The sequence below is a fragment of the Borostomias antarcticus genome, assembly GCF_949987555.1.
Source record: "Borostomias antarcticus genome assembly, contig: scaffold_79, whole genome shotgun sequence".
In the NCBI taxonomy this organism is placed as follows: domain Eukaryota; kingdom Metazoa; phylum Chordata; class Actinopteri; order Stomiiformes; family Stomiidae; genus Borostomias; species Borostomias antarcticus.
The window spans coordinates 228,777-250,816 of record NW_028175942.1 but is presented as its reverse complement, the minus strand read 5'-3'; the positions used below and the strand labels follow the sequence as shown (position 1 = coordinate 250,816).

Sequence of the window (22,040 nt, the reverse complement as noted above, 5' to 3'; positions counted from 1 at the left end):
CTCATGCACCGTTGCTGTGGAATGTTCATTTAAAATCAACACTCACCAACTGTACAACATATGCTGTCAGCATTCTTTTCTTTAATGATACACACTAACACATGCGTGTGCACACACACACACACAACAACAAAAAAAAAAAAATCTACATTCCCCCACTCAGAAGATCATGGGTTTGTTTTATTTGTCTGTTTTTGAAAAATGTTCATTACCTCCCCCCAGCGCAGGGTGGGAGGTAATGTTTTCGGTGGCGTGTTTGTTTGTCCGTCCATTAGCAGGATTACGCAAAAACTACCACACCGATTTTCATGAAACTTGGTGGAAGGGTGTAGCATGGGCCACCTTAGAACCCATTACATTTTGGAGCAGATCTGAAGCACGGGGCGGGCCCATGGGCCACTTAAACACGACTGGCCATTCACAAAACCTATGCTGGAAATTCACCAAGCCAACGGTCTGACGAAAACAGTGGGGGTTCTAACCGTTGGGAGATTATATTTCTGATACATAAATCATTGTTTGTATGTGACCAGTGCACATTGGGCTTTGGGTTGGGCTATTGCTGGCATGGACAGAAAGCAGAGAGCAGTTCTAACTTAATACAAATGGAGATTAGGCTAGACATTAAGTGCTTAACCAGGTTAATCCAGGACTGTCATTAATCCAGAGAAACTGATTTTGGCGTGGTCTGATATTTCTCTAAATGTCATGAATTTACTGTAACACACACTTAATCCAAAGTGATTGATATTTTGATTTGAAGGACAATCAAAGCTACATTTATATGCCATATAGTTTGGTCAGTATCATATGCATCTTTTAAGTAGACCTACAAACACATAGTTATGTTATAAAGAGTAATTATTTGTGCCACCACAAATGCAGTAAAAACATTAAATTACAGTGATAAATTGTTTTGTCAGTATGAAAGTTGTTTATCAAGGTCTTGATTATGTAAGGATGTCAAAATAGTTTATCAAAACTGATATCTAAATAGCCATTCTTCCTAAGTTTAGGGCAAATAACCTGATGCGCGCCAAGTGGTTTGTTTCATACAACCATCCGAAAGCTTTATTGGAAACTGTTTGACAAATTATTAGCCTAATAACTGAGAATTCTGGGAAGGTTGACTCATCTGCCAGGAGAGTGACCATAATACCACATCTCATGGTGCCATTTCTGGGCGTATGTGCTGTTGGGATATCTGATCAACCTATTCCTATTCCATCCTAACTTGCACCAGTGCCTGTGTGATCTGAACTTCCTATTTGCTTTGTTCCCTTATAAAATCTCTCTGCACTGTGCTTCATGTCAGACTACTAATCCTCAGGTGATACTGAGTATCAGTTTCTATAATCTAATTTCACCTTTAATATGCAAACTTCCTTTATTATTGGAGTCAGTCACCAGGGCTGTGAGGATTGTGAGCACATATGAGGGCAAACTGGTCCAACAACAATCCACTCACCCTACGGGCTGTTTTGTTTATCAAATGGCAAAACACAAACAAGATGCAGGGACATCTGATGATGTGCTGACATGGACAGATGTTAGAATAGTGGACAGGCGTCAGAATAGTGTGATGTGAATGAGCTGTGGACTTGACAATTAGTGACGCACACACAGCAGAGCTTGACCCAATTTACTGAATGAACTCAGCTGGGACTGATTGATGGGAGAGGCTAGATAAGCAAGGCAGACGCCACATCGGGAGAGCACCTCACTACGCGGCTGGGCACTCCTATGGGAAGGGTGGTTGTCGTTCGTAGTTATTAGGACTACCGGCGACGAAGACAGGTACAGAGGGGGTAGCTGTTCCTGCGCAAGGAGGGGAGGTTTGCTGCCTCCTGTAGTTAGCTAGGGACGGGATTAGAGCAGTGCTATAGCCGCATGTTGCTCACTGACTACTGACACTACAAACGAGGCATCATCGTACCTTCTATTACGCTGTCCAGCGAAGCCGTTTCCCCGGGGAGCTGGACGGCGTCCCAAGCGCAGACCCCGGGGGAGGGTCTCGCCAAGCGGGCGAGTTGAGTGCATTCTAAAAAGACTTCATTTAGACTATTGTGATTTTGTGTTGTATTCTTAGCATAGGTTTATATCGTTTTTATAATTAGGGAATGAAAGAAACAGGCGAGGGCGCGGCATCGACCACAGGCGGGACTTCTAGATTCCCTTTAAATCACGTGTGTGTGTGTCGTGTGACCCAATTGGTTTGAAGTGACTTCTGAAGGTTCTGTGTGCCCTGTTGGGGTGTGGTCCAGTTGGTTGGTGTGGCCAGGTTGTAGTGTGATCACAAGTTGCTGTGGGAACTTGGGATCGCCTGTCATGGTCCGCGGTGGGCCCGCCTAAACTCTTGTCATTTCTCGAGCGATGAACCCGAGCTATTGTTTTATGAATTGTAGTTATTAATAGATTGTTATTTTGTACTACCTCCTGTCCCGTGGTCATTCAAGGGCTCTGACATTAACCTTAAAGCAGTACTTCCTGCTACCCTATACCCACATTTATTACAATAGTATGTCAAACTGTGGACTTTTGGTTTGATTCTACCAATCAAGTAAGTCAATAAAGTTATCTATCTGATGTCCCAGACACTTTGCAAATATCATTTGGGCGCTGTTGTGGCTTCTCCCCGGCGTTCACACAAGCAATAAAGTGATGAGCTAAAATTAGAACGGATTGTATGACAAATTCCAGCAACCATGACTTTTTGTGGAACCATGAGGAAATAAAAGTTGTCACTGAGTGACACGATTGCCATGTTTATAATACAGTACATTCCACTAGCCTGTCACACGCCTCTCACATAATTTCTGTGCTTCCTCAAGAGGCATGAGATACACTGTAATCACTTCATCTGTGACTGTCATGGTGATACACAAAAATAAATCTTCAACAATTATGACAAATATTCAAACGTCATCCACACCAAAGATCAAAGTTTCCAGCATTAGCATGTGCTTCCTTGTGCGCTTCCTGGCCCATAAATGGGCAACGTGTAATTTTCCACTGTATCACAGTTTCCTGCTATTTCTTAGCAAATTTGATGTTTCAGAGGCTTGAAGTATTGAACTCTTTTGACAATGGAGATATGATTTTACATGGAGATATGATTTTACATGGACTCTATTCAAGACCTGTTCAATCGAAACCTCTTGAATCAGATGCAAATGTTTATGGTTTATTTGCCTACGGGATGTAGCTACTAGTATCCTTAGACCTAACTTAGAATTTTGTATATGTGGACAAATAAAAAGTGAAACAAATAGGTTAACTTCTCAAAATTTTGGGAGACTTAACAATATAAATGTTAATCTCCAGGAAAACCATAGATATAGGCTAATACATTGTGGGTTTCAATATCTAAATATCAATCAATTAATTTTGTGTTATTCTATTAATGTGATATTGGTGTTTTAACAACTTCATATCCCATGAGCACCTTTGGCTATTTTGATTCTCATATGGCTATAGGCAGAGAGGGGGGGCTTGTGTGTGTATGTTTTTGGGCATGATTTGGCCTTATAGGATCAGTGTGTAGAATTTTGTAGCAGAATTTCTGGTAGACTTGGCAGAAATGGAATAAAATATTCAGAAGTATGTTTTTATTAGTGTATAATCCCAGGAAAATAAGAATAATTCTTTTTTCATTATCTTAGAATGAGCCCTTTTTATCTACATATGGAGCAGGTCCTTCCACGGAGGCCATGTTGCACCTAGTAATTGTATTCATTTGGTTGCAATCTGCAACCTCGCCACTAGATGCTGCCAAAAACCAAACATTACACCTTTAAAGTGGTAATCTAGAAGATTTCAGTTTCATTGTCTTTGGTGCCACCTTTGGCAATAAGCAGATATCATAACCAGATTTCATTTCAAAACCAAAGTGTCGCTTGTTTGACATCAGTCAGTTGTTTTTTTTCCTGTTTGCCTTTAATGTTGACATTGTTTCTTTGGGGGAATTTGCTTCACCTGTAGGCATCAGTCTTTTATTGGTTTGTTATAATGATGATAATGAGGAACTGGACATGGGCAGTTCACTGCTCAGAGACAACCGAAAGCTGAACAGCGAGCCTGTTGTGTTAGCTCCCTCTCAGGCAGACCAAACACTGCTGACTAATGTAACACGCTTCCCTACCTGCGCACTGCTAATGAATATTGCACAGTAATGTCGCCACAGACACCCACTTCACAAAATGTGTCAATTCTGCAAATAGAAAGGCTTTCATTAATAGGGAACAGGCTGAATTCCATATTCAAGATCTGTTTTATTGGCCATGTTTATGGTGCTGTACATACCAGGCATTTGTCTAGGGTAATGGTATATGCTGTTGCAGATGACATAGGACAGGGTGCAGATCACGACAGTGCAAATGCAATACAAACAGTCCAAATACAAATTGCAGTGCAATATACAAAATACAATATACCGTTAAAACACAGGGGCACAAATGCAATTTACATAATATATACAAAATAGCGTGTGGTGAGTCTATGTGCAGTGTGTGTGCAGATTGTAGTATGATGTATACAGCATGTGCGATGTGTGTGCCGTTGAGATATGTGGAACAATCAGAGGTCGTGAGCAAGAGGCATAGAGTCAGTGGGGGAACACATGCCTTGTTAATGAGTCTGATGGCCGTGGGAACAAAGCTGTTTTTGTGACATGTGGACCACAGTCTCCTACCAGAGGGGAGTGGGTCAAAGAAAGCGTGACCGGGATGGGAAGGTTTAAAGGTCCTGGAGGCACGCAGGTCCTGTAGGGATGGCTTTGCAATTCGGATTCAACCTCAATTGAATCAGTTAAATGAGGCATGGGTGCACTGTTCTATTAGCTCGGCTCATGATGGAATCTCTTGCTAATGGAATGTTTTTCAGCATGCCATTAGTACAGGACAACTGGGAAATCGGTACTGACTTGATAGTGCATGACTCATGGAGAATCTTCCTCCATCTAGCAGAAACGATTATTCTGCTGTGGACCACTGGCTTTATCTGTAAGGTATAACCATGACTCTGGTACTTTTTCTGTCCATCTCTCATTTTGCTTCAATTCTATCACAAAAAATCCCCCTTGATCTGAAATGATCACTTTGATCAACCCCATATCAAGGCAGGGGCTAAGTTCCTACTTTCTAGAGGTTTGTGAAATGTTAAGATGAGGAATGAAATGTCCTCTTATAACATACTTACTTGAATAAGATGAATAAAATAGGCACAGATTCATAAAACAAGGAATTCCCTTAGCTATTATAGGATCTTTAGTGAGAAAGCAGTTGCTGCAGGCCTATTTCATCTTTCACAGACGCTGGTGTTTTCCAGTAGTCCTCATGGTGGTGCTAAGAAATTGGACAATGAACTCACCACTTCGCTCTTCTTCCGTTGGGCCTTTTTCGTGGTAATGTGAAAGTAGCTACAGGTCGAAAATTAGACATTAGAAAATGAAATGTTAAAACACTAGTCATGACAATGGGCACCTAAATGCATTACTTATGAAAAAAACACATCGTTATAATATTCAGCCAGGCCAAGACCAGCCTATTTCTTTCACGCTTGATGAACCAGGGGGATATCATAGATAAAATGCCTACTCAAGTTTTTTGAAGCGCTCTGTTCCTGCAGCGACGTATTTCCCCCCGTGCTCCAAAGTCTCCAAACTCTGGACTCTGTGTCCCTCTCGAGGTGTGTAGACGTTCCTCACCGCTCCGAATGGGGCTTCAACTCCTCCAGTTCCAGTGTTCAGAAAACTGTCGAAGGACGACACCTTACGCGGGTTGATAACAACCCTCCTCCCAGGAAAAAACGCATCTCCGTTTCGCCATATCACGACTGTCTTGATAAGTGAAGGGCGAGGGCGAGATACCCTGACTGGAATTCCAGGCATTGTTTGCTGTACGTGGTTACAAAGTAACCCTTAAAATATCAGCTTGAAACTCCGCACAGAATGACACGAAGGTCAAGTGTCGCACGTTAGCCAGTAGTTAGGCGACACCCTGAGGTATCTATGGCCACGTGCACTCGACTGTGCTGCATGTTATCAGGTATCCCTTGAAATGATTGGTTTGTAAGGTTCGGTTGTTGACAGAATGATGGGTACGTTGTATTGACATGGAAACCAAACAATGAATGTATGTTTATGATGTCATAACCTTTACGTAAAAGCTCAGTCCACATTTAACATTTAATTTGTATACTTACAGCCAGGAGATGTAAACTGTTAATTTTTAATACAAGAATCCTCCTCTAAATGCAGTAACATTCCAACTAACATCACTCCTCAATTTGTAAAAATAATCAATTAATTAGTCTGAAATCTAAAGTTCATATTGGTCATTTGATCTGGATAGGTTGCAAATTGGAATATAGGCCTACAATGTGATGATTTTGATCTGCTAATCATTATCAATATGCTGTCAAAAGTTGAGATCAATCTTTATCCACATGCATTCAGCACCTTAGCCTTAGCACTCACTGTTGTGTGGTATGGCATATTACTAGCTCAGTATCACAGTTTAGAGGTCAGTATTGAATGCTCGGCAGAGGACGTGGAGGCCGGATGACCCCAGAGTCTCAGTCTGCTGACCCCCCCGTCGGGGGCGATGACCAGACGCACATGAGTGACAGGTCCGGTCAGAGCCAAAGAATCACCCGAGTAGAAGTGCCTGTGGTGGGGCCGGAGCTGGAGCAGAAAGAAGAGAGAGAAAGAGAGAGACAGTTCATACTCACTCACAAGTCCCATCACTTACCACTCATTGTAATAATGGTGTTGGAGCTGTACTGTACTGACAAATAGCCATACTGGGGGGGGAGGCTTTTGGGTATCTGACTGCCTGGCTGATGTCCAGACTGGCAGACGTTTCCCTTTACAGAAACTTGGGTGTGATTCAAATACATTCGAGAGAGGTGTTGAGCACAAAACCTCCGATAAGACAGATATGCGCGCTTGCCAAGATCCAATTTGATTTATTCATTATACACACATTCAGTGTTAACTACTGTTAACTAAATGGCTTCCACAGACAACATTTGCATTGCCTCCCATCTGTCTGAAATATGGACATTTAAATACTGAATTAATTAAACTGTTGAATGAGAACGGGCATTTCACAGAACTATTTCCAGATGGAGATATGTACGGAGGCATTGATAATGGGTGAAAATAACTGCTAAACTAAGAAAATAACTTACTTTCTCTGGGGCCAAAACCACCGGCCACTTGCCAGTGCTCCACTTGCTGCTTATGCACTGCCCTTCCTCCTCAGCAGTCAGATAGCAGGCTTCAATCTTACAGGAGTCTGGAAAGTTTCCTGTTGATACAGTGACAGTAACACAAGACCTGTCTGGTGGGGTATGCCTGGCATCTGATGTGCTAGAGACAGAGACACAGCATCGACCATCCCAGTGAGATAACCTGTCACATTGTTATAACTTTAAAATTCAGTCGGTAACATCGCAACTTGGCCAAGCTTCAGAATTGGGTAGTACATGGGCTCACTGAGGTGTAACGGAAGTGGATGAGAAGCCAGCCTGGCTATGAAACCGCTGTTGCTCTACCTTTGAAGTGGTTGGTATCGATCTCAATGCTGCTGATGACACCAGGGTGGCCCAGCCTGAACACCGCCCACTCGAACCCTGGCACCTGCAGGATGCCCCTGTCGTCCACCTGGTACAGGGCAATCGTCTCAGCAACACGGCATCTCTAATGCATGAGCCAACCAGTGAGGTGAGTACTACCTTCAGCTCCCTGGGTCTGTCCAGCCTGCGAGCTGTCTCCCACCCATCTCCCATGTTAGCAGCTCTGCCCAAACCTGTGGACGTACATCTTACATTACTGCACTGTGTGGGTGCACAGAAAAAAAGGATGACCTGTACATGTTTTGATTACACCCCCCCCGACCCCCACACTCACCCCGTACCAAATATGATGCTCAAAAAAATAAGCTTAGTCCTACACACTTTTTTTTGTTGTAGCTGTGAATTCATAATGAGATTCTGGACCATTGCCAGTTTTCTCCAGACTTGATTGAAACTGTGGGCACATGCACCTGTCAGTGATATGTGGACTTAATTAATCAAAGTAGAGTCATATAATGACAGGAACACAGCTGGCTAAATCTGATCTAGTCTCATGTATTTTGATCATAATACAGGTGAACAAAACGTTGGTATCATCAGACACCTACAGTTATTTATAAACCAGTAAAGTACATTATTAAAAGAGCTGTTAAGTTCTCGCCTTTAAGAGCTCAATGGAAACTTATCTGTAATGCTCACAGGCTGGCATGGTGGCATACCTATCATGTTGCGTGGGTGACCAAAGTGGGCATTGCTGTACCCCAGACAGACCCCACCATTGACCAGAGCTACCAGGTCTACCTGGTCCTGTGAGGGCACAGCAGACCAGTTTTTCTGACCAACACCGAAGACCTTCAGCCTTGCAATCCCCCCATCTGAAAACATATAAGCAAAGGCCTTTCACCCAGATCTAGTACCTACAGTACATGATGATACGGTCAAATGTACCTTGCGATGTAGTAACATAGTGTACAGCTCTGTGGCAGTAAGGCTAGACGTGTAACCTGGGTACATGTTGAGTCGTAGGTGTGTGACTCTGCCAGGGCAGGTGATGGGGAAGTAGTTATGACAGGTGTCTGAGTACCCAGGCTTCAGCTCTGTCACAGGAACAAGCTCCTCCCACAACTCAGAATGTATCTACCAATCACAAAGCATACACCAATGGTGTTCTGTGGGTGCATGTTTGTAGCATGTTTGAGTAGAGCAGCGATAAGCAAACCCTGTAATAGCGAACATTAAATCAATACCTTGGCCACCGCTTCAAGCTGACTCTGAGAAGCAGCCTTCCCAGTGCGGTCGCCCTCAAGGGTCAAAGCTGGGAGCTCGTCTGATTAGGTAGAGCAGACATGTTATGTGGAACGATCCGTCATCATATCATATTCTTGTATAATATCTTCAGTGCATATCGTTCTGTTATTCATACCCAGACCTGAACAGAGCAAGAGGGGGCATAGTTCCCAGTGAAGGACGTGTCTACATCCAAGCCATGGATGATCCCAGGTACACCCAGCTGGATGATGCACCAGTCGTGACCTTAGACATGACATCAGATAAGATTCCCAAGCATATTCATGAAACTCCACGGCAATATGTGTAAATTGTTGACTAACTTGTCTCTTCAAAGCTGTTCTACTGTAAAAGATGGTGTCACCAGGTGTTCTTTTTCTTCTCGTCTCCCAGCCATCCATCCATTTCCCATACTCGGTGAAAGCAGAAGCTATGAACTCCGGCGGCTCTCTCTTCCCAACCAAAAAGCACAGTTAACAGGCTAACAGCTTGTGAATGAAAGTAAAATGCCAGTGATGTATGATACATTGTCATCACTGCTAAATTATGAATACATAGTGAAAAATATGATCCACTGTACCTTCAGAAGATTACTAGCTGGAGCAAACCATTCATCAGTGGCAAATATAACCTTGTGATGAGAAGACATATATGGCTTGAGAACATTAAGGTCCAGAAATTTGAGTGGGACAAGTGTGATGTCTGTCCCACCATGATCTGGAATGTCAAGATAAGAACCGACTCACCTTCCCACCAGCTGTCTCGCAGGCCAAGTTATTAAACTGCAGAAAGTCTGGTTGCTCAGTGACCATCACTGCTTTGTGGACTGCCATGCAACTATTTCAAACTAGAATGTTCACTCAGTATACAAATGTAACCAATACCCTTTAAAAATAAGTATTTTACACAAGACTAAGGCTACCTGTCGTCCCCTCCAAATGAATAGCCTCTACTCTTCAGCTAGCCAACTTCTGAAATGAAACGGGTCAAAGTACAATGACTGCACAGTCAGTGACAGCAGTGGTGTTCACTTGTGACCCAGGGGCAGAGAACATGTTTTCATGTCCAAATATTGTATGCCTGTGATCACAACCCTCTAACTCATGTTACCAATTATTCTAACATAACACATCACCCCTATGCTAACACATCACCCCTATGCTAATTTTTTTTTGGAGGGAAAGCTCTTCAGTTGGTTCTAGTATTGGTTCTAGTATTACCAGTGGGTTCTAGTATTACCATACATATAAAAGCAACATACTGCAGGTTACATGTGTCACTCATATTTTACTACATGGCCTGATGACACATTTAGCCAATCCACCCATGTGTGCCTCAGAGTTAAGTGGGAGCAAAACTCAATAGCACCACCTACTGAAATATGCTTTAATGTTCAAGTCAATTGGCGTTTGCATTTCTCTAAAGCAACCAAGCTACTCTAGAAAGGGATAGTCTGGAATTTTGGACACCGGGCATAATTTACAAGATTACATTGTTAACTGGATTTCAGCTTCTTCCGTACTGCCCCTCATTTAGGAGTGAAAGTGAACAATGATCAGGACCATGAACAAATGTGAGTCAGTTGCCCAAGTTAAGACTTCATGGACTGCCTAGCAACATCTTATGTAGCACTATAATACCTAGTGTAGACTACTCATTAGCATGACTGACCTGCCTACAGTATACCAAGACATGAGACTCATGACGGTAACAATTTTATTTCATCTGCACTTCAGTTGTAATTCAAAAACGACATCTTGCCATGTCTGAGCTTGTAGATGCCAGAGAAGGCATCAACCTGAAAAGAGAAATTAACCTACTAATATATGGAAGTCAAATATGTACCAAGAACTCTGCTCATCATTTAGAACTTACATGACAAAATTGAAATACTAATCTATGGCACCGAATGGATAAAAATCTAGAGGTCACGAATGCAATTATATCCCCCATTTGCAAACATTACTATTTAAAAGATACAATCTGACAATCTGATAAAAAGCTGTGCTCTGCATGGTTTAGCCCCCCAGTCATGGCCCAAAGGACTCTGGGAAGATGTGGGAATATACAGGACGCTTGTCCTCACCAGCCCGAGGGCCAGGGACAAAGCTTGCTCTCCAACATCGTGGAACGGGACTTTACGTCACAGCACAGAAGTGCTACGCTCCCATACGCCACAAGGACAGAGCCATATGAGAGTGACCTCACAGGGTATCCACGTTGGATTTCACATACAGCATTTACAGCCTGCAACTGCAGCAGCACCAGACAAATGTTCATGTCACAGACCTGGGGTGCTTCTGCTTAAAAAGCATGTCTTCTCCGGTTAGTTTGGGCAGGATTCTCCTCTGCAAGAGAAAACAAGGCATACATCAGATTTATTCAAACATGCATTCAGAGAAAGTCAAACAAGCATGACATCTAATGTGCTCTGCATGCATTAGCCCCCCAGTCATGGCCCAAAGGAGTCTGGGAAGATGTGGGAATACAGGACGACTGTCCTCACCAGCCCAAGGGCCAGGGACAAAGCTTGCTCTCCAACGTCGTGGAACGGGACTATACGTCACAGCACAGAAGTGCTACGCTCCCGTACGCCACAAGGACAGAGCCATATGAGAGCAACCTCACAGGGTATCCACGTTGGGTTTCACATACAGTTTGCAATTGCAGCAGCACAAGAGGCAAGTAGTGCTCAGCCTCAATGCCAGGGAGACTTACCTCCTGGGACGCTTCTGCTTATTCTTTATGTGGCTTTTCCTGGTTGGTTTGGGCAGGATTCTCCTCTGCAAGAAAAAAAAACCATAACTTGGACCACACTCAAGCAGACATTAGATTGCTTCGATTTTTAGACTGCTATTCTTGCACTTTGCCTTCAGCACTAGATGATGCTCTTAGTCACTTGTCACTTGTTTTAGAAAGGAGTTCCACTTTTGAGTTCTGGCAAGTAGAACTACATTGGCTTTTCCTACGTTAAATGCAATTATTGTAAGTCACTTTGGATAAAAGTGTCAGCTAAAATGACAGTAATGTAATTGAGAAACGAGCATTGGTATCCAATGTGCTCTGCATGGTTTAGCCCCCCAGTCATGGCCCAAAGGACTCTGGGAAGATGTAGGAATATACAGGACGACTGTCCTCACCAGCCCAAGGGACAATGCTTGTTCTCCAACGTCGTGGAACGGGACTATACGTCACAGCACAGAAATGCTACGCTCCCATACGCCACAAGGACAGAGCCATATGAGAGCAACCTCACAGGGTATCCACGTTGAACATAATCATTTAGTTAAAGGAGTAGTAAAGGGAAAATGCATGTTTAGCCCTGATTTAAGGTTACTTATGATCATACAGAATGGTTCAGATCAAAACGTTACAAAACTAGCACTTTTGAGAGTCTGATAATTGCTCTACCACCGTTTTGGTCATACAATGGATGTGGGTGGGCACCTTAAATCTTTCAAAAACATGTTAAACTCTCGATTTCAAAGACAAGAAGCTCGCCGAGGGGGGGTAATTGGTGTCCGTTGGTGTTCTGACATCAAATTTGCAGCAAAGTATGAATCCTGTAGGGTTTTATTGATCATTTTATGAAATCCATTGACTTGTATTGACGCGACCGTTGTAGATATGTAGATCAATCCGCAGAGGGGATTCAGGAAGCGGAACTACTTACGGTAGCCATGTTATTGTTCATGTTACTAGGCTACCTAGTTCACAGAAGTTTACACACGCATGTGCTGCGACTAAATAGTTCTATGCTAAAGATTTAAAAAAGCCTTTCCAGATGAACTAGAATCTTACTTTATGGCGAATTATGTCAGAATGCCAACTAACACCTCGGTGAGTTTCTTGTCTTTGAAATTGAGTTTAAAATATTTTTTTTTATGATTTCAGTGCCCACCCACATCCGTTGTATGACCAAAACAGTGGTAGAGCAATTATCAGACTCTCAAAAGCCTGAGTTTTGTCAACGTTTTGATCTGAACCATTGTATATGATCATAAGTAACCTTAAAACAGGGCTAAACATGCATTTTCCCTTTACTACTCCTTTACCCAGAAATGTACAAATTCCATCTTCTTGTAGTGCAGGTTGCTCACCTTTGCTGCAGTGAAGTTCAACTCCTTCAGCTGAGCCTTCAAGTCAAGAGTTCATCTCCAGTTCAAGAGCCAACAGATCACTCGTACAGTACTGGCTATGACAAGGAGACCACCCGTGGAACCATAGAAATAATACGATAGTCTACCAAATCTAAACAACCAAAAATACATGCTCAGGGAGAAGGATCTCCCAGAAGACTGGAGACGGGCACCTTTTGTTCTCAACTACCCAGGTGTGCCTCATCAGCTCCAACAACCCTCCCAGCTCCGCCCACCAGCACCATCCTGCAAGGGACACAGAAAGGGGGGGGGGCAGGCAGGGAGGATTTTACATGACGGCCATCTGTCGTCCCCTCAATGTATAGCCTCTAGCCAACTTCTAAATTTAACAGGTGAAAGTACAATGCCTGTGTACAGTCAGAGACATGCTCACATGTGCCCTAGGAGGCTGCAAACATGGTTATTAATGTCCACTGTGTGCCCGAGAGTGATCACATCCCTCTTTGACTAAAATTAACAATAAATTATTGAATGTACTCATGTACAGCATCACCCCCATGTCAATCTGGGGTTATGTGTTTTCTAGTGTTGTGGACAAATCTACCACTGACCTTGTATATAAAATCAATAGTGTACTGTAGGCTACAGGTAGGTGCCACCAATATTTTGGACATGACCTGTTGGCATGTTTAACTAATTCACCCATTGTATGCCTTGGTCAGTAAGTTGGACCAAAACTCACTACTGTAGCAAACTCACCAACACCCCCTAATGGCGTTCATTTACATTTTAGTTTCCTGACAATATGAGGAGCTGTAGCCCTTATCAGCACTTTCAAAACCAACTGTGCAGAGAAACTCAAAACAAGCATTGATATCTAATGTGCTCTGCATGCATTAGCCCCCCAGTCATGGCCCATAGGACTCTGGGAAGATGTGGGAATACAGGACGCTTGTCCTCACCAGCCCGAGGGCCGGGGACAAAGCTTGCTCTCCAACGTCATGGAACAGGACTATACGTCACAGCACAGAAGTGCTACGCTCCCATACGCCACAAGGACAGAGCCATATGAGAGCGACCTCACAGGGTATCCACGTTGAACATTATAATTATTTGGTTAACCAGAACTCATGTATAAATTCTCTTTACACAGTGCAGGTTCCTTACCTTTGCTGCAGTATTCTTCAGCACCCTCAGCTCAGCCAGAAAAACAGAACACATGTAGCACAACCATACTGGCTGTGACGAGGGAAACCACACGTGGAAGACACTGTAATAGTTGTAGTTGTGGAATAGACCTTTTTCCCAGCAGCCAAGTTGAAGTGTCACAGTAGGGTAAACAGGTGCAATTTAATTAAGGTGCCATTCTATTTAGCAGGTCACAGCCATTCCAGTGAGCCAGCATGCCCAATAACAGGCACTAGCTCACCTAAATTATAAATGGAACATGAACATAATTAAGGTTATTAATTACACCTGTGTTTACCCTGCTAGGACACCTCAACATGGCTGCTGGGAAAGGGGTCTATTAGGTACCACAGGGGACAAAAGCTTGTAGGGTTCATTTTTGTTGTCTCAAATAGTAAGTTGGTTCCCCTTTTGGTTTTAGACAAACATTTCCAAATAAAATACACAACATACAATAACAAATGGCACAAATGGCACGGTTTGATTTGAAACTAAACATACGTGCCCACAATGCCTCCAAACCACCAGTAAAAAATGCTAGCTAGCTTAACACTAAATTTGCACTTACATTTTGGTTCCTTTGACCGACTTCAAGTTGAGCTTCTGGTTCACAAAACCCAGTCCAACATCTGTATAAACAAAATAAAACTGGCATGTGTCCAACTTCTAAACAAATGCATTAGCTAGGTATGCTCATTTATACTGCCACGTGCAGCTCACACCTTCCAAGACTTTCATCACCACCATAACGCTTAGCTTACAACATCCCACCCAGTCAAACTACAACAGGCTATTGGATACAACCATTAACAATTACAAGACTATATTTGAACAATATGTTCGCCAATACGTCATATGTACCGATGGTTTTCACTCGACGTACTGGGCGCATATTTTACCTGCATCCTTCCAACTTACTCAGCGCAGAAAGACCAGAGCCCACTGCGCGCAAGAAAAACTCTCCGATCTCGTCCCCTAGTGGCACCAGATTGTAACAACTATGAGCTACCCTTTTTATGCGTTGTGTCCTTCCCTACCCTACCCGTCCGCACCACAACAATCTCCACAAATGAACCGCTCCCAACATGACAAACTACAAATATACTTTCCATGGTTGTTACAATCAATTTTAAGTGAACATATTTAACTTTGGGTAAAATATATTAAATTTTCCGCCTGGCTGGCTACATAATAAAGAGCAATCAAAATGCAGATCTCCCAGAACACTGGAGACAGAAGGCTTTTGTTCTCCCTGGGACACACCCGAAGCCCAGGTGTGCTCCATTACCCAGGTGTTCACCATCAGCTACCCAGGTGTGCCTCATCAGCTCTGATGACTCCCAGCTCCGCCCACCAGCACCATCCTGCAAGGGAAGCACAAAAGGAGAGGCAGGCAGAGCAGGGCCGTCACAGAGACCACAGTGGACACTGCTGTACCCCAGACAGACCCCATCATTGACCAGAGCTACCAGGTCTACCTGGTCCTGTGAGGGCACAGCAGACCAGTTTTTCTGACCAACACCGAAGACCTTCAGCCTTGCAATCCCCCCATCTGAAAACATATAAGCAAAGGCCTATCACCCAGATCTAGTACCTACAGTACATGATGATATACGGTCAAATGTACCTTGCGATGTAGTAACATAGTGTACAGCTCTGTGGCAGTAAGGCTAGACGTGTAACCTGGGTACATGTTGAGTCGTAGGTGTGTGACTCTGCCAGGGCAGGTGATGGGGAAGTAGTTATGACAGGTGTCTGAGTACCCAGGCTTCAGCTCTGTCACAGGAACAAGCTCCTCCCACAACTCAGAATGTATCTACCAATCACAAAGCATACACCAATGGTGTTCTGTGGGTGCATGTTTGTAGCATGTTTGAGTAGAGCAGCGATAAGCAAACCATGTAATAGCGAACATTAAATCAATACCTTGGCCACCGCTTCAAGCTGACTCTGAGAAGCAGCCTTCCCAGTGCGGTCGCCCTCAAGGGTCAAAGCTGGGAGCTCGTCTGATTAGGTAGAGCAGACATGTTATGTGGAATGATCTGTCATCGCGTTATATTCAAGATTCAGGTTTATTAGTCACGTGTAAAAGTAGTGTACAATATACAGTGAAATGTTATAGAATCTTTAGTGCATATCGTTCTGTTATTACTCATACCCAGACATGCAGCATGAACAGAGCAAGAGGGGGCGTAGTTCCCAGTGAAGAAGGACGTGTCTACATCCGAGCCATGGATGATCCCAGGTACACCCAGATGGATGACGTACTGTACCAGCATAGACGGATTATGAAATGATGGGCCCCTGGGCACATCATTTCCATTTCATTTATCACGTTTTTTAATTTGCCCAAAGAGACGGCATCCAATTTGAAGATAATTTGAGAAAACTCACAATAAAAGCAGCTTTACCCAGCTGGGTTTTGACTCGAGGGACGTTAACTCTGTGGAAAGGACTTGCTTTTTGAATTTCTCCCCAAAAGAGTTGAAGGGCCCATATGAAGTACTCAGCCCCTCTAAAGCACTATAAATAAACACTCACTTAAAAAGTATTAGGATGATTTCTTTCTTGTGACATCTTCAAAGTTAATATTTAGGCTATTGCTTCAGTTTTTCAGCAGGATTTTGGGGGCTCTGTCATTGAAGACAAGAAATGCAAAGGGCCCCCTGAGCTCTTGTGCCCCTGGGCCTGGGCCCAGTAGGCCCGTTCGCTAATAGGTCTTTGTGTACCAGTCGTGACCTTAGACATGACATCAGATACACTATATGAACAAAAGTATTGGGACACACCTCTTATTCAGGTGTTTCATTCAGTCCCATTGCCACAGGTGTATAAAATCAAGCACTTAGCCATGCAATCTGCCTCTATAAGCTTTTGTTAAAGAATGGGTTGCTCTGAAGAGCTCACTGAATTCCAGTGCGGTACTGTAATAGGATGCCCCCGTTGCAACAAGTCAGTTCGTTAAATTTCTTCCCTCCTCGATATTCCATCAACTGTAAGTGATATTATTACAAAGAGGAAGCGTTTAGGAACCACATCACCTCAGCCACAAAGTGTCAGTCCACGTAAAGTTAAAGAGCATGGTCGCCAAGTGCTGAGGCGCATAGTGAGTATAAATCATCAAAGCTCTGCTTACTGTAGATTCCCAACCCCTCTCTGGCATTAATATCAGCACAAAGGTTGTGCGCCCGGATCTTAATGATGTGGGTTTCCATGGCCGAGCAGTGACATGCAAGCCTGACATTACCAAGCGCAATGCCAAGCGTCGGATGGAGTGGTGTAAAGCACGCCGCCACTGGACTCTGGAGCAGTGGAAACGTGTTCTGTGGAGTGACGAATCACGCTCCTCTATCTGGCAGTCTGATGGACGAGTCTGGGTTTGGCAAATGCTAGGAGAACGTTACCTGCCTAACTGCATGGTGCCAACAGTAAAGTTTGGTGGAGGAGGGATAATTGTCTGGGGTTGTTTTTCTGGGGTTGGCCCCTTAGTTCCAGTGAAGGAAAATGTTAATGCTTCAGCTTACCAAGACATTTTGGACAATTATATGTTTCCAACTTTGCAGGAACAATTTGGGGAAGGCCCTTTTCTGTTCCAGCATGACTGTGCCCCAATGCACAAAGCAAGGTCCATAAAGGCACGGTTGGGTGAGGTTGGTTTGGAAGAACTTGACAGGCCAGTACAAAGCCCTGACCTCAACCCCATCGAACACCTTTGGAATGAACTAAAACGGAGATTGCGAGCTAGGCTCTCTCATCCAACATCAGTGTCTGACGTCACAAATGCTCTTCTGGATGAATGGGTAAAAATTCCCAGACACACTCCAAAATCTTGTAGAAAGCCTTCCTAGAAGAGTGGAAGCTGTTATAGCTGTAAAGGGGGGGGGGGGGGGGGGGGGTCAACTCCATATTAATGCCTATGAATTTAGGATGGGATGTCATAAAAGCTCCTGTAGGTGTAATAGGTAGGTGGCCCAATACTTTTGTCCATGTAGTGTATATTGATCCTAAGCATATTCATAGAACTCCACAGGAATCTGTATAAATTGTAGCCTAACTTGTCGCTTTAAAGCTGTTCTACTGTAAAGATGGGAGTGTCACCAGGTGTGCTTTTTCTTCTCGTCTCCCAGCCATCCATCCATTTCCCATACTCGGTGAAAGCAGATGCTATGAACTCCGGCGGCTCTCTCTTCCCAACCACAAAGCACAGTTAACAGGCTAACAGCTTGTGAATGAAAGTAAAATGTCAGTGATGTATGATGCATTGTCATCACTGCGTAATTACAAAGAATACATGAAGTGAAAAAATGTATGATCCACTGCACCTTCAGATTACTAGCTGGAGCAAACCATTAATCAGCAGTAAATATAACCTTGTGATAAGCCAAGTAGGCCTATAATATGGCTTGAGAACCTTAAGGTCCAGAAATGTGAGTATGACAATACTAGTGTGATGTCTGTCCCACCATGAGTTGGAATATCAAGATTAGGGTTAGGCTACCTGTCATCTACTCCAAATGAATAAGCTCTACTTCAGCTAACTTCTAGCCTATCTTGTGGGGGGGGTTCTCAGTAGGATCTAGTATTGTGAACAAATCCACCACTGTATATAAAATCAATTTTACTTGTACTGTAGGGTACAGGTGTCATCAATATTTTGGACAGTTGCATAGTCTGCATGTTAAACTAGTTCCCCACGTGCCTCACGAGTAATCTGGACCAAAACTCACTAACACCCCCATTGAAATATGCTTTAATATATATATATTTTTTTTTTTTTTACATTGTCATCCAGTTGGTGCATTTATTCAAAGCGGCAAAGCTACTCTAGACAAATATACTTATTGTAAGTGAAACACAATCAAATCAGTCAGTTGCTGGAGTAAAGATGGCAAATGTGACTACCTACAGTAGCTACATTTTATGTAGCCTAGCAATATAATACTGCCCATTCCAAGACATGAGACACTAAAGATGGTAAACAAAATTGATTTTGTCATCTGCACCTTACAGTTGGAATTCTGGGAATTCAAAAACAACATCTTTGCCTGTGAGCTTCTTGTAGACACCGGAGAAGGTCTCAACCTGAAATGAGAACAAGAATATTACTAGACAGTCATGGACATCTCAAACATACAACTAAAGATAACTCTGCTCGTCATTTAGGACTTGCATTTGACAAGATAACAATATTGAAATTCTAATCTAATGGCACAGATAATCTGGGGATCATAAATGCAATTACATCACCCGTTTGTAGATACTTACAACATTACTATTTAAAACATACGATCTGACAAAAGCTGTGCTCTGCATGGTTTAGCCCCCCAGTCATCGCCCAAAGGACTCTGGGAAGATGTAGGAATATACAGGACGTCCGTCCTCACCAGCCTGAGGGCCGGGGACGAAGCTTGCTCTCCAACGTCGTGGAACGGGACTATACGTCACAGCACAGAAGTGCTACGCTCCCATACGCCACAAGGACAGAGCCATATGAGAGCAACCTCACAGGGTATCCACGTTGGGAAGGTTAGGGTTTGTGAAACAAGCACTACTGGTTACTCACTTTGTGTTCAACGTTGTTTTGCTGTGCCTTGTCAAGGTGGACCTTGATGAGCCGACTGCTGTCCAGTTTCACGCGAATCCTCTTGCCAACAATCTCACTAGGGAAGACCAGGTCTTCAAGGATAGCATCATGCACAGCTGTCAGAGTACGGCTGAGGAGAACAAACAACGCTCGCATTATATATTAATCAAAAGACAAAACTCCTACCCCCCCCCCCCCCCCCCCCCACACACACACACATCACAGGTGTATAAAAATCACTAGAGAAAAACCAATTTGGATAAATCAGTATAGACTCCTGTTTGATCTCATATCATTTTCACAGAACATCCAAGCGAAGCTGTGCTCTGCATGGTTTAGCCCCCCAGTCATGGCCCAAAGGAGTCTGGGAAGATGTAGGAATATACAGGACGCTCGTCCTCACCAGCCCAAGGGCCAGGGACAAAGCTTGCTCTCCAACGTCGTGGAACGGGACTATACGTCACAGCACAGAAGTGCTACGCTCCCATACGCCACAAGGACAGAGCCATATGAGAGCAACCTCACAGGGTATCCACGTTGGGTTTCACATACAGTTTGCAATTGCAGCAGCACAAGAGGCAAGTAGTGCTCAGCCTCAATGCCAGGGAGACTTACCTCCTGGGACGCTTCTGCTTATTCTTTATGCGGCTTTTCCTGGTTGGTTTGGGCAGGATTCTCCTCTGCAAGAAAAAAAAACATAACTTGGACCACACTCAAGCAGACAGATTGCTTCGATTTTTAGACTGATATTCTTGCACTTTTCCTTCAGCACTAGATTATGCTTTTAGTCACTTGTTTTAGATAGGAGTTCCACTTTTAAGTTCTGGCAAGTAGAACTACATTGGCTTTTCCTACGTTAAATGCAATTATTGTAAGTCACTTTGGATAAAAGCGTCAGCTAAATGACAGTAATGTAATTGAGAAACAAGCATTGGTATTTAATGTGCTCTGCATGGTTTAGCCCCCCAGTCATGGCCCAAAGGACTCTGGGAAGATGTAGGAATATACAGGACGACTGTCCTCACCAGCCCAAGGGCCGGGGACAATGCTTGCTCTACAACGTCGTGGAACGGGACTATACGTCACAGCACAGAAGTGCTACGCTCCCATATGCCACAAGGACAGAGCCATATGAGAGCGACCTCACAGGGTATCCACGTTGATATTTAGCCAAATGCCACAGCAAAGTTTCACAAGCCCTGAAAATGCTGCTCCATCAAATCAAATAAGAGACATTCTAGGTCCACACTGTCAGAATCCAAGCACAAAGATAATGAGTGTGGCAGTTATCCACACCAAAAGGTGTACACCAGTCCCTGCCACTGAGAACTGGACAGCGTGCCAACAAGGTTCCTCACCTGTGCAATGAAGACGACGTGCTTGCCGCTGAATTTTTTCTCCAGCTCCCTCACAAGCCGCACCTGAATCTTCTGGAAGGACTTCAGCTGGGGCACGGGCACAAAGATGATGATGGCTTTCCTGCTGCCACCAACCTCGATTTCCTGAATACAAGAATAAAGTGATCACTTAACACATCAAGTACCATTTATACAGGCACATGAGCAAAGAGAAATAAGTCCAGTTTAAGGTTTGGGCCAAGTCTGTTTAAAAGTAATGTGCTCTGCATGGTTTAGCCCCCCAGTCATGGCCCAAAGGACTCTGGGAAGATGTAGGAATATACAGGACGACTGTCCTCACCAGCCCAAGGGCCGGGGACAATGCTTGTTCTCCAACGTCGTGGAACGGGACTATACGTCACAGCACAGAAATGCTACGCTCCCGTACGCCACAAGGACAGAGCCATATGAGAGCAACCTCACAGGGTATCCACGTTGAACATTTTTTAATTACTTGGTTAACTAGAATTCTAATATACACATTCTATCTTCCATCTGCAGGTCGCTCACCTTTGCTGCAGTGATGTTCAACTCCCTCAGCTGAGCCTTCAGGTCAGAGTTCATCTCCAGTTCAAGCAGAGCCTAAAAACAAAACACATGTAGGTAATGCATTCGGCAACTAGAGAGCAACAATTGGAAAAATCTGTCATGCTCAAATTTACTTGGTTGAAACGGACCATCTTACCTGGGAGATCCCAGACTCAAACTCGTCAGGCTTTTCGCCATTGGGCTTCACGATTTTGGCGCTGGTACTGAACATGGCCTTTGTCTCTGAAAGGAAAAAATAGGTTTACTTCACAAACTGCTCTATTGTATATCCTTTGCCATTTTAATAGATTGATCTACTGTATCTTCAGACTGTCCTTACCAAACGATCCTCACAGATTTTTGAAATATGAAAAATTG

The 22,040-nt window shown here is 43.7% G+C and overlaps 4 protein-coding genes across 9 annotated transcripts; all 4 read right to left on the bottom strand.

Annotated features, from left to right (window-relative positions):
* Positions 1-4,272: 4,272 nt before the first annotated feature.
* LOC311329007 (doublecortin domain-containing protein 2-like) lies at positions 4,273-6,027 on the bottom strand. Its single transcript, XM_084462894.1, has 2 exons — positions 5,595-6,027; positions 4,273-5,050 (listed from the first exon to the last, which is right to left on the bottom strand). The coding sequence occupies exons 1-2, from the start codon at positions 5,885-5,887 to the stop codon at positions 4,807-4,809; spliced, it is 537 nt and encodes a 178-aa protein (XP_084319020.1). The 5' UTR covers positions 5,888-6,027; the 3' UTR covers positions 4,273-4,806.
* Positions 6,028-6,208: 181 nt separating this feature from the next.
* Positions 6,209-9,833, bottom strand: LOC311329002 (allantoicase-like). Of its 6 annotated transcripts, none has more exons than XM_084462890.1 (11): positions 9,612-9,833; positions 9,446-9,496; positions 9,230-9,317; positions 9,002-9,111; positions 8,826-8,900; positions 8,583-8,715; positions 8,298-8,453; positions 7,738-7,811; positions 7,558-7,666; positions 7,192-7,310; positions 6,209-6,682 (listed from the first exon to the last, which is right to left on the bottom strand). In XM_084462890.1, the coding sequence occupies exons 1-11, from the start codon at positions 9,696-9,698 to the stop codon at positions 6,509-6,511; spliced, it is 1,176 nt and encodes a 391-aa protein (XP_084319016.1). In that variant the 5' UTR covers positions 9,699-9,833; the 3' UTR covers positions 6,209-6,508. The 6 variants fall into 6 exon arrangements, 4 of the variants coding, with proteins under 4 accessions (XP_084319016.1, XP_084319015.1, XP_084319013.1 ...); XM_084462889.1 differs by having other exon boundaries at positions 8,826-8,905; positions 9,008-9,111; positions 9,612-9,702; XM_084462887.1 differs by having other exon boundaries at positions 8,826-8,905; positions 9,008-9,317.
* A 3,353-nt stretch (positions 9,834-13,186) lies between these two features.
* Positions 13,187-18,892, bottom strand: LOC311329006 (allantoicase-like; the record flags this gene model as incomplete). Its single annotated transcript, XM_084462893.1, has 8 exons — positions 13,187-13,250; positions 15,417-15,517; positions 15,602-15,705; positions 15,837-15,969; positions 16,080-16,159; positions 16,312-16,420; positions 18,232-18,339; positions 18,881-18,892. 8 exons carry the CDS (start codon positions 18,890-18,892, stop codon positions 13,187-13,189), a joined length of 711 nt encoding a protein of 236 aa, XP_084319019.1.
* A 231-nt stretch (positions 18,893-19,123) lies between these two features.
* On the bottom strand, positions 19,124-21,907 carry LOC311329026 (small ribosomal subunit protein eS7). Its single transcript, XM_084462916.1, has 6 exons — positions 21,820-21,907; positions 21,645-21,716; positions 21,096-21,239; positions 20,353-20,417; positions 19,717-19,867; positions 19,124-19,235 (listed from the first exon to the last, which is right to left on the bottom strand). Exons 1-6 carry the CDS (start codon positions 21,892-21,894, stop codon positions 19,158-19,160), a joined length of 585 nt encoding a protein of 194 aa, XP_084319042.1. The 5' UTR covers positions 21,895-21,907; the 3' UTR covers positions 19,124-19,157.
* Between the last annotated feature and the right edge of the window lie 133 nt (positions 21,908-22,040).